Below are 12,181 nucleotides of genomic sequence, written 5' to 3' on the forward strand. Positions count from 1 at the left end.
TGCTTAAAATATGGGCGCTTAAGATATTCGGCCGACAAGTTCTAAATGGTATCTACAGATATCTATACAGGACACAGATGTGTATTTCAACTAACTGTGTTTTTCTGAAGTGTGCTGTCTGCACTTGTAGTTAGTCTGTTTGAATGGACAAGGAAATCCCACATCAAGGCCACCACTGATACCAGTATAAAAGAGGTAAAGAAACATATGTGTAGTTTGATTCTGTGCTGGCTACGTAATTGTCTGAAATATAGAAAGAAAGCATTTCACTTAAACCAATCTTTTATCCGCTGACTTTTATATCAATTCTAAGATAAGTGCATTCCGAAATTAGTCATTTGAACAAATGAGATGCCAATTTTAAACAGCTTTTTAAAGATTTATTTTCGCAACGTAAGTGGATGAGGGGGATATCAAATAACATTTTTGATATATTTGATGTAGAAAACCCGGCCGATATCGTGTTGTAATGTCAATTTCTAGTTTATTGCTCTCGCAGGGGGAAATCCGAAAGTAAAAACACATCATGGCCTTCTGGTATTTATATATTGATGTTGAGGTTATCTTTATACAATACATGTTCTTTTGTAAAACGTTACATTGAAGGACATCCTCAACCAACATGAGTTTATTATTTGAAAGACAAAACATAGCTTTCTTTGTAATATATTTTTGATTTTGGATAAGAATGTCCTTTCATTGGATTTAATGATAAGTATTCAATATAAGCCAAAATGCACATATGATGCAGTAAATGAAGTACCGTTAATATTATTCATGAATTTATATAATTTAGACATGTTCAGAAATACGCTATGATGTTTGAACCTCAGACTCATACATAAAACTATCATATTGTTTATTTCAGTAAGGACTTTTGAAAGTTACCATGATGTTATGATCGACTAAATCTTTGACAGAACGTTCTCATAACTATTAAAAAGTTTCCATTGTACTGCACATTCTTCGCATATTTTATCATTCCTTTGTAATAAGCGCTTTTATAAGAATTATTTCATTTAAAATTTATATCAATTGTTTCATCATGCCATTTACATTAAAGTGGTGTTTCTTGAGGCATAATTGGGTGTTTTAACTGGGTTTTTTAATGTTGTTTTTGTAAAATAGAAAATATTTTAATGAAATCAAGGAATTTAAATTTTTTCAGCGTTTCATTATATTTTGGGTATAAATTTTTTCACAATGAATAATTGAAATGCTTCGAAAACTAAAGCAACAACTTCTTCAAAAGCTGACATTAGCTGAATTGGGCTTATCTCCATAGGTCCTTTAAATTTTGCTCCTCACAGCGGTTTGTGTTAAATTTGTATATATTTGTTTCTCTCAATTGAGTATGTGAGCATTGGAATTTATAGAATTTGATGCGACTGTCATACAAGTGAGAGGTTTAGCTAGCTATAAAACCAGGTTTAATCCACCAGTTTCTACATAAAAATTATGGAATATGATAGTTGTTATCCGCTTGTTTGATGTGTTTGAACTTTGGTGTTGCCATTTGATTAGGGACATTTGATTTTTCCTCGGAGTTCAGTACTTTTGTGATTTTACGGTTTTTTTAATACAATACTATCATATTATTTTTAAAAATTTTAAAACATCTCAATATGGAATACCGGGATATATCCTATATTTCAATTTGACCCATATCACTTCAGAATATGTTGGTACATGTGTTGTTTTAAGCAGAATAATAGTGAACATTGGTTTTAAAGGTAGTAATTGAATAGTAAGCCTATGAGAAAATAAACAGTGTACACAGCATGGTAAATCATATTAGTAGATCTGTGTTTTTAATAACACGATACACACAATCTGTTTTTCATCCCTCGTTCATGTTTTATTGTACCATTTTATAATGTATAACCGGACGGAATTAGTTTAAAGGGGTCAAAGTAGCCATCATTATAATATTGGCTTTATAAACTAATTTATGGCAATTCCTTGAAGTTAATCTGTGTCATTGGAGACGGGACTCCGTGTTTGAATGGGAATAACACATTCTGATGGATTATAGTGTATTTAGAACTTGTCATGATCTTGTCCATATTTTCTTTCTGGTTTTTATTTTTTATCTTTGCGTTTTTGACTAGTATTTAAGTCGTCGTAATCTAATATTGGTTTGTTCCAAAAAATATTACTATATACTTACTTAAAAGCCAGAAATATAGCACATGAAGGAACAAGTAGCAAAAGGCTTATTATATTACAAGCTAGACTCATGTACACTAGTATCATTGGGTGCTGAAAAGTAAAAACACATACCATGATTAAGGTTGTATAGATGTAAATAATTAGTAAACAAAATATTTTTTATATGCAGTTAGCAATCATTTCGACCAATAAATGGGGAATGTGTCCATGGGACACAGATGGTGTACCGCACACATATAATGTAAAGTTATAAAGGGACATAACTGAAGAACGGTCAAAGTGACTACCCAAATTTTATCTTAAGTCTTGTGGAAATAAATATTGTGTATAAATTTCAAAACATTTTGTTAAGGCAAATTTAAGCAAGAGAACGGAAACGAAAATTCAGCATTTTTTATGTGCAAAGGAACATTACTATAGAAACTTTAGAAACGATCCTGGTAAACTTGTCTATTCTTAAGATAAACTTAGATAATTTAGTCTTAGATGCATGATTTTTTTATTAGTTGTTAGAGGCTCTGAACTAGCTGTCGGTTAACCGCGAGTCCTCTAAGATCTGTACCTAGTGTCTGTTTGTTGTTAGAATGTACAAGTAACCGTCTACATCTACTTGTATGTTTATCCATCTGATGAATTAAGCCTGTCCAAAGTCAGGAGCCTGTAATTCAGTGGTTGTCGTCTGTTTATGATTACATATTTGTTTTTCGTTTATTTTTTGTACACAAATTAGGCCGTTAGTTTTCTCGTTTGAATTGTTTTACATTGTCATTTCGGGGCCTTTTATAGCTGACTATGTGGAATGGACTTTGCTCATTGTTGAAGACTATACGGTAACATATAGTTGATAGTATGCGTGTATTTTTGTATCTTGTGGAGAGTTGTCTCATTACCAATCATTCCACATCTTCTTTTTTTATATACTAGTAAGTGATATCGCTAAAATTCAAACTAGATCTGTAATTTTTGGTAATAAGTATTGTGTATAAGTTTCATAACATTTAATTGAGGCAAACTTAAGCATAACAAATAAAATGAGAATGAAAATATGTTTATGGGATTCTTCTATGAAACTTGCAGTATGCTAAAACTAAACAAACAATTTAGCTCCTATCATAGCATAATTATCGAAAAGGTAGCAGTCAGAAGTGCATACTTTTTTTTAGTTTTGCTCGTAAAATAAGCAGAACCATTTACAAACTTGATAATTATTAGTGAGCGAAAACAGGTTTTGATTAAAAGGATATAAATTGCAAAAAAGTTTTTAAATACTTTCATATGTTTTATATGTTGTAATTTGTGTACTGTTGTTTGTCTTTTCGTCGTTTTTGTTTTCTATGACGTTGTCAGTTTGTTTTCGACAAATGAGTTTGATTATCTCTTTTGAACGTTGCCTCTCCTTTCATTCAAACTTTCAACTATATATTTGGCCAAAAGTACAACTTGTTTTTGACATATATATGTACAAGACAAAATAAGTACATATTATTAAAGTAACATCAGATCTGTGAAGCACATTGGCACTTACGACATACACGCACGCAAATACACAAATAATAAAAACCTTTCAATTGTAGAAAATATAATAAACTGTGACACCACGGTGACCTATAGTTCTTAGCCTTCGGTGCAAATTCTCTACTAGAGAATTGTCTCATTGGCAGTCATTCCATATCATATTTTTAATAATAACATTCTAAGTTTAATGTGCTAATTGCAGTGTCACACAATGGGTGTTTTGTTCAAATAACATTGATCAAATGGTGACAATTACATTGTGTCAACTGCCAAGCTTTTAATATTTTGTTCGTAACTGTAGTAACATTGTAACTATCTATATTTATATATCCCTAAATAAATTTTTTTATATTGAGTAGTATGTGTATATTAGTATCTCGCCTTGACCGCTAAGAAATGCTCGCCCTCTTTTGCTAACCGTCAGGTAATATGAATATTTTTTTTCTCGCTGTTTATTAATGAGGGGGGACAAGGGGGGTTCCAATAACAGCAAAACAGTAAATTGATTTGGCTTAAAACAGATAACAAGGAATTGAAAAGGGACAATAACAGATAACAGTAAATAAAATCTTAAAATTAGTCCGGTCCAGAACCAATACAGTTCTGTCAGTAGATCTTATTATATAACTGCTGGTATGGATCTGGTTAGGCTTTAACAGAGACATATATTTTCACTTATTTAAAGGATATTTTATCGAGAAATTAAATTTTTGAAGCTGTTAAAGACACATCTTTAAATGTAGCAACAGTTTCTGAGCTTCACTTTTCACTAAGTGAACCAGTTAAAAAGCTTTTGAAAAATTTATAGTCAGGGTTCTCTTTCATGTTAAAGTAAAGGAGTAGAAATATAAATACTAAAAGCAAAAGATGTTGTGTAATCCCAAAGGCAATATTTCACTCATATGCTCAAACAAATGATACATATATACTATTTTTGTATTTTGTAAATAAGTATAAAAGGAGATGTATGATTGCCAATGAGACAACTCTCCAAAAGAGACAAAAAGACAAAGAAATTAACAACTATAGCTCATCATACCACCTTCGACTATGAGCAAACCAAAACTGCATAGTCAGATATAAAAGGCCTTGAAATGACAAGCGAAAAACAATTCAAACAAGAAATTTAACAGCGGCAAAATAATAAACGAAAAAAAAACCCCACTGAATTACAAGCTCCTGACTTGGAACAGGCACATACAGAATGTGGCGGGGTTAAACATGTTAGTTGGTGCCTAACTTTGAACAGTGGCGTAACAGTACAAAATAACGTTTGTTGTTTGGTCATGGAATTAAAATTATATACGGTGTAACAATGCCTTTTTTATAACAAAATCCAGATGATAAGTTATTGTAATAGTTATTAGTGAAATATAGTCAAATTTTATACAAAGTAGAACACACCCGCGAAATCGCGGGCATTCAGAGCGTAGTTTAAAGTATTAGTATGTAAAGTGTTGTTGGAAGAATTTTGTTAAATACAGAATGACTGGAGAATTTCAGCAAAAGTATCATAAGTCATAGGTTATTGGGGACAGGAAAATATTTTTTTTTTTTTTACCCTCCACCTTTATTTCCAAAGTTCACAATTTTTGGTTTTCTATCAATTTTAATATGAACATACATTTAGTATGTTATGAACATTTATTTAAGTAAGGAGCCTGTAATTCAGTGGTTGTCGTTTGTTTATGTGTTACATATTTGTTTTTCGTTCATTTTTTGAACATAAATAAGGCCGCTAGTTTTCTCGTTTGCATTGTTTTACATTGTCATTTCGGGGCCTTTTGAAGCTGAGTATGCGGTATGGGCTTTGCTCTTTGTTGAAGGCCGTACGGTAACCTATAATTGTTAATTTCTGTGTCATTTTGGTCTCTTGTGGAGAGTTGTCTCAACATGGCAATCATACCACATCTTCTTTTTTTTTTTGTAATCAATGAATTTTGTAAAAGATTTAATGACTGGAGAATTTCAGAAAAAGTATCAAAAGTTCACATGAATAATTTTAGCGCTTATCTGTATATTATGAACATTCATTACTATATAAATAAAGCGTATTTACTTTCAATTCTAAGTTTACTAATCGATCCATGGTGATCATTGATATAGTATACAGACCCTCTCTATTTAATAAACTCTGTGACTGCCGTGGATAGTAAACTTGAAAATGATAGCAGATAAAATTCTGAAAATACACTTTATTCGTAGTATATGTATGTATGTTCAAAGTATACAGAAAAACGCAAACCGGAAGTCTAATCTGACTTAAAATTTCGTCCAATGACGGGACAATATCCGGATGCCTTTTTTCTCGTTTTTCTCCTAAAATAACTCAATCTGAATAATCATATGAATGGATGACAAATGCGACTATGCACTGTACCTATAGGACACAGAGGCGTGTTGATTAATTTATTGTGGAAAGAAGAGAAGCGACACCAAAAATGAGGTCTTCTCGTTTAATAGTATAGATTGTTATTTTTGTAAATTATAATTTGTACAAAAAATGTGCACAAAGTCAAAATACAAATTATAATTTTTAAGAAAAATGTGTACAAAGTCAAAAAACAAACTATAATTTGTTCCTATTTTTTGTACAAATATATAACATTATACAGACAATGAAATTTATTACAAAGAATAATAATAATGTATACTGGAATGGTCCTGGGCCCGACTGTTTTTATGTCAAGTTGTTACTGGAATCCTTCTGCAAATACCTGACCTCTATATCACCAGTGGAAAGACCCCCATAGTGATAAAATGAAGATGTGGTATGAGTTTCATTGAGACAACTCTCCATCCAAATCACAATGTTTAGTTTTCTTCAATTTCTATTTAAGATTCAATTTGGCTGTCAAAATGCTAACATTCCAATTTTCAATAACAGTTAACAGCAAATATAATCTCACAATAACAGATAAAAATAAAAATAATAGTCCTATAACAGCTAACAAGTAATAAGACAATAACAGCTAACAGTAAAATATATTTTACAAATAACAGATAACAAAGAACTAAATAACCTCAAAACAGCACAACAGTTAAACCCCTTGTCCCCCTCATTAAAAACTAAAAGCTATCCTTTTTTATAGGCACATGATGTGTAAAAAGTTGTCTTTTAATGTTACCACCCTGTTTGTTATCTCTCAACGTTTCTAAAGTGTATTATATGACTATGTCTTTTCCTATACCACAGGACACGTACCTCAATTGGAACACATGATGTGTAGTCTGTCCATGTCTTGTTTGTTAATGGGTCAACATACCATGATCCATTTTCTGTGCAATCCTTAAATGCATTTGCTGAAATTAAAGGCAATATTTTTTCTGTCATCTCGGAAGATACCATTTAAATAATTTAGTTTAATGTAAATCTTGTTACTGTATTTTAGTTCAATCTACTAGTCTGGCAACAGTTGACATATTATTGAAAGTCTACTAACAGATAATACTTTGAATATTTTAAGAACTACAAATTATTGAATTTGTTATTGTGTTTTTTTAGATCCTGCTCATCGGATGTATGGAGTCTATAGAATACATTGCAAAACAAATAATATAAAACGATGCGAGAACAACAATTTGCGACTTTGAAAGAAAAAATGTGTATCTAGCACTTGCTGTTGTTGAAAATAACACTTATTTATTAAATACTTTCATGATTGAAATTTTTGAAACCTGTATTGCCCTAAGTATTGAGATAAACCGTTTTACGGCAAAAAATGTCTTTTTAAATATGTGGATGAAATATATAAGACATAATCGTTTGAAACAAAAGTAATGGATACATTATAAATTTGAATACATGATTTCCAGCTAACAAAAATCACGAGTGCTCTTACAGGTGAAATAGTTCATTTATCTATGTAAGAATTTCACCAGCAATTCATTGTTGAAAAAAGTGATAAATATCATTCAGTTCAAAATTGAGTGACATAGTAATTCAAATATTTACACATTCCTTGCAATTTTGCATTCATCAATCTGTTTTGATTTAAATGAAATAATTTCAATCCGATGGGATGAGCATGTATTTTGAAAAAAAATAAGTATATAAACTAAAAGAAATCTCTTTTCATTCATACTAGTAAGATTCTGGCTTGAAATGAAATTTGAATGTGCATACAGATTCCACCGTAAGGAGATCTTAATTAGTTTTGAAAGTCTTGGCCAGATGTGAATGATATGCAACAACATAAGTATTAAATTGTTGCCAATTAACAACAATTAACATAAGTTAGATATGCACACACATTACTCATAAAATTGAAAGGGAAGTTTTTTTTATATGGAATTTTAAGTTGGTCTTAAATGCAATTTTGAACACATGTCCCTGATTATAATCTGCTCAAATAGCATCATTATGTCACGTCTAATTATGTTTTTATGTTGTAAATTACAGATGATTCTTCTACAAACATGCTGAGGGGATTTAATTTAATCCTAATTTGAAATTAGTATTAATTTAATGAAAGTTTGCCAAAACCTTAAAGGGGCACTAGCTACGATATATATAAAAAAATAAAGTAAATGATTTTTTTAGATCAATCATTAATCAAATTGGAATAATGAAATAATAATTGGCTTTTAGGAATCAATTTCCTTTAATTTTGTTAAAATAAGCGATTAAACATAATTTTTGACTGATTCACTTGCAAGTGAAAACGTCATCATCATTCTAACCGGTATTCATATGAACTTCAAGTTAACCCCTAGCTAGAAATTGACAACGCATGCATTGTATGTGTACTGGTTATTTAAAGAAAAAGAATGTAAACAATGAAAGTGAAACTACGGTAAATCATTTGATTACTAATTCGATGCACATAAAATCATTCTTATATGGTTAAAAACAATGAGAAACATCTATTTTTAATCTATAAAATAAAATCAAACAGACCTATAAAAATGCAATTGCACGTGTTGGTTTAATCTATTCGTATCTTTATTTTTGTTTACATCGCTTATATGGTCATCTGAGGTCAAATCGATAGTTAATTAGATGGCGTCTGGACTAAAATACACACGAAACGAACCTATATATTATCTACCCCATGTTCTGTAAACTGTTTATTTTAGACTTTTGATAGTTTGGATAAATGTTTTACATTGTTATAAACCAAATATGAGAATTTGAGTCAAATCGGTTACAATGAATTTGACAGCTAGTGCCCCTTTAAAGTATTTCTCTTTAAAATATATATTTTCGTTAAAATGTTATGCACCATTATACGTTCTTGGTATCTTAATGATATTAACAATAATTTTTGACACTAAATTTTGAAACGCAGTTTGCAACTGTATCGCCATTTTTACAGATTTAATTTTTCTTTCAGTGCTTCGTTTTTTATGTTTATCCTAGCATTTTTTTATGTTCACTTTGCTGAAGAAGAGTTCGAATTTTGTTTAGCGAAAAGAAAGTATAATGTTTCTGCCCTTCAAATAAGAACACCTAATAGTTCATAAGAATAAAAGGTTCCTCTCTTGCGTCACATAACAGTGTCATACCACTAGAGAGAACAACTACACTATGTATGTTCCCAAAATCTCCTTCTTTAATTCATGTAAATATGATTCACAAATTGAAATGAACATACGTACTTGTTAGTCTAACTTTAAACATGTATTAGACAAAAGTTGTCAATAAAACTAAAATAAAATTTATTACGTACTCCTCAAACTTATAACTTTCGTTTAAACAACTTAAGTAGAAATATAAAAATATAATTAAAAATTGTTTGGTAAAGTTTTAAAAGCTTTTTGAGTATCCCACATAAATGGTTTATGAGCATTCGTCAATAGTAACATCTCTATTACTAAAGTTTATTTCTATTTGAGTTGCAGTATAAATTTGACACAGTTTTCTAAGCTCTAGAATAGTTGTGTTTCCTCTGAAGTAAACTAGTTTAAAAATCATATTATACCACAGTCGATTAAAGAAATTGTTAAAATTACAGAAATAGTCCAAACAGTTGTAATAGTATTTTGTTGATAGTTATACACCATGTTCATCATCAGTCGAGGAACACGTGTCGCATGCACTGTAATATGTAACATGCACGTAAATATATTTATATCTTAAAGTGAGATATAAACCTGAGCTGTTTCGGGAGGGGATAGAAGTAACTATTTTATAATATAGCATACAGAACTTATCGCTAGCTGTCATAGAAAATTCGTTCGCACTCTACATTGTCGCTAACTTCTACGTCGTTTTACTCTAATAGATAGTTGTCTATCTTATGGTCCCCTTTGGTCATATAACTCTTCGCGTGTTTAGGTCGTATACATCGTTAACTTTCAAATGTCTGGGTTCGAACGTTTTTCATAAGGGTATATGAAGAAAAGTAAGAAGCAATGCATTACTATTTGTAAGTCTCTGGAAAATGTCATGCTAAGCGAAAATAGCGCTCATTACACCACAGTAACAGTAGGCCAGAAGTGTGTGTGGAATCATACATTCCAAGCACATACACCAGTTGGGAATGGTCTAATGCAGGTATGCACGATTCATTCCGAAGTATTAAATTCGGATCAGTGCAACGCGAACAATTATATATTACTTTTTTTTATTTACATTACAGTATACACAAGAGAACCAAAGACAATTTATTTTACGCATTTTACCGCCAAAACATTTTATTAAATTTGGAAAATTAGATGACATAACAATTGTTTCTAAGCATGTCAATATGTCATTAAAATTAACATAAAAAATACAGCGTATGTTCAAGTTCTGTGGACGATCATGCGCATTGCAGAAACAAATCCATAAGTAGATTTACAATTTTATATCGACAAGTTATATTGCTATCTTCTAAAAATTTCGTGCTATGTTCTCCATTAGATTAGTATGAAATAAAGATTTTTAATGATGTTTTGTAAAAGTATCCGTCTAGTTCAGAATAAAATGATGGTTTAATTGAAATGTAAGTTCATCAAAGTCCTCATGAGCTGACTGTGTTACATGAGCCAGATGAACATAAAACATCATTACAGGAATATCAATGAAAACAAACATTAATCTAGTGCAATTACATAATCACCAATATTAGTATAATAAAATATTATACAACTGGAGTGATCTTTCCTATTAACAAGTGCAAGTAACTATTTCCCCATAAAACGTTTTTATTTTAATGACCTGAGATTTGATGAAAAATTGTTTGTAATTTCACATGAATAAATGCACCATTCAAACATGTAGTTCCCATAATTACAAGAACTACGATGTTATATTGTATAGAGACGTTTTAATAAGCCATGTACGATATTCTTCCAAACAAAACGACTGGCGTATTAAATTACAATCCTGGTACCTTTGATAACTATTTACACCACTGGGTCGATGCCACTGCTGGTGGACCTTTCGTCTCCGAGGGTATCACCAGCCCAGTAGTCAGCACTTCGGTGTTGACATGAATATCAATTATATGGTCATTTTCATAAATTTCCTGTATACAAAACTTTGACTTTTTCAAATGCTAAGGATTTTCTTATCCCAGGAATAGATTAACTTAGCCGTGATTGGCACAACGTTTTGGAATTACTCTTCAACTTTTTGCTTGTTTGGCTTTATAACTATTTTGATCTGAGCGTCACTGATGAGTCTTATGCAGATAGATTGCTCGTCTGGCATATCACAATTATAATCCTGGTACCTTTGATAACTATTTACACCACTGGGTCGTTGACATTGCTGGTGGACGTTTCGTCCCCGAGGGTATCACCAGCCCATTAGTCAGCATTTCAGTGTTGACATAAATATGGAATATATGGTCATTTTTATAATTTTCCTGCATACAAAACATTGAATTTTTCAAATACTAAGGATTTTCTTATCCCAGGAATAGATTACCTTAGCCCTAATTGGCACAACTTTTTTGGGTCCTCAATGCTCTTCAACTTTTTACTTGTTTGGCTTTATGACTATTTAGATCATAGCGTTATTGATGAGTCTTGCGTAGACGAAAAGCGCGTCTGGCGTAACAAAATTATAATCCTGGTACCTTTGTTAACTATTTGCTGGCAGAAGCATGCAGAATGAAGAACGCATAAAATAGGCATTGCAACACATCTTATCTACTGTAACTAAACTATGTAGGCTTGTATTACTGTACTGTCTGCGCAACCAATATACACTTTCAATTTGTTCAATATTTTAATAACTTCTGAAAAAGGGAAAACGGTATTTTGTGTATGTGTCTTTTTGGGATAGTGTTTCTCATAACGTTCATTCTATCATTATGTACTTTTAACTTTCAAATGGTCGTTGTTGATATCTCCATAACAGTTGAATCAGTACAGGATGTTTCTTCTACTTGAAGAATACTCAGGACAAAGCAGAAGTTTGTCATTAGAAGATTTATGATACAACATGTCTCTTGAGATTTCATAAGTTATAAATGTCTTAAATTAGTTTTATCTGTCTAACATGAATGGTATTTGATGAAGTCATTTATGTATTGAATTTCCGAAAAATTACATAACTTTG

General features: G+C 31.0%; 1 protein-coding gene across 5 annotated transcripts in view; it reads right to left on the reverse strand.

The window, feature by feature from the left end:
- The window catches only part of LOC139513535 (calcitonin gene-related peptide type 1 receptor-like), a 93,186-nt gene that overhangs the window by 16,991 nt on the left and 64,014 nt on the right, over nucleotides 1–12,181 (reverse strand). For all 5 annotated transcript variants that reach the window (XM_071302140.1, XM_071302141.1, XM_071302137.1 and 2 more), the window contains exons 3-5: nucleotides 6,893–6,990; nucleotides 2,171–2,262; nucleotides 96–243 (exon numbers count right to left, since the gene is read on the reverse strand). In XM_071302140.1, coding sequence (XP_071158241.1) covers nucleotides 96–243; nucleotides 2,171–2,262; nucleotides 6,893–6,990 — 338 coding nt within the window. The remainder of the gene's footprint in view (nucleotides 1–95; nucleotides 244–2,170; nucleotides 2,263–6,892; nucleotides 6,991–12,181) is intronic.

The sequence above is a fragment of the Mytilus edulis genome, chromosome 2, assembly GCF_963676685.1.
Source record: "Mytilus edulis chromosome 2, xbMytEdul2.2, whole genome shotgun sequence".
Classification (NCBI taxonomy): Eukaryota; Metazoa; Mollusca; class Bivalvia; order Mytilida; family Mytilidae; genus Mytilus; species Mytilus edulis.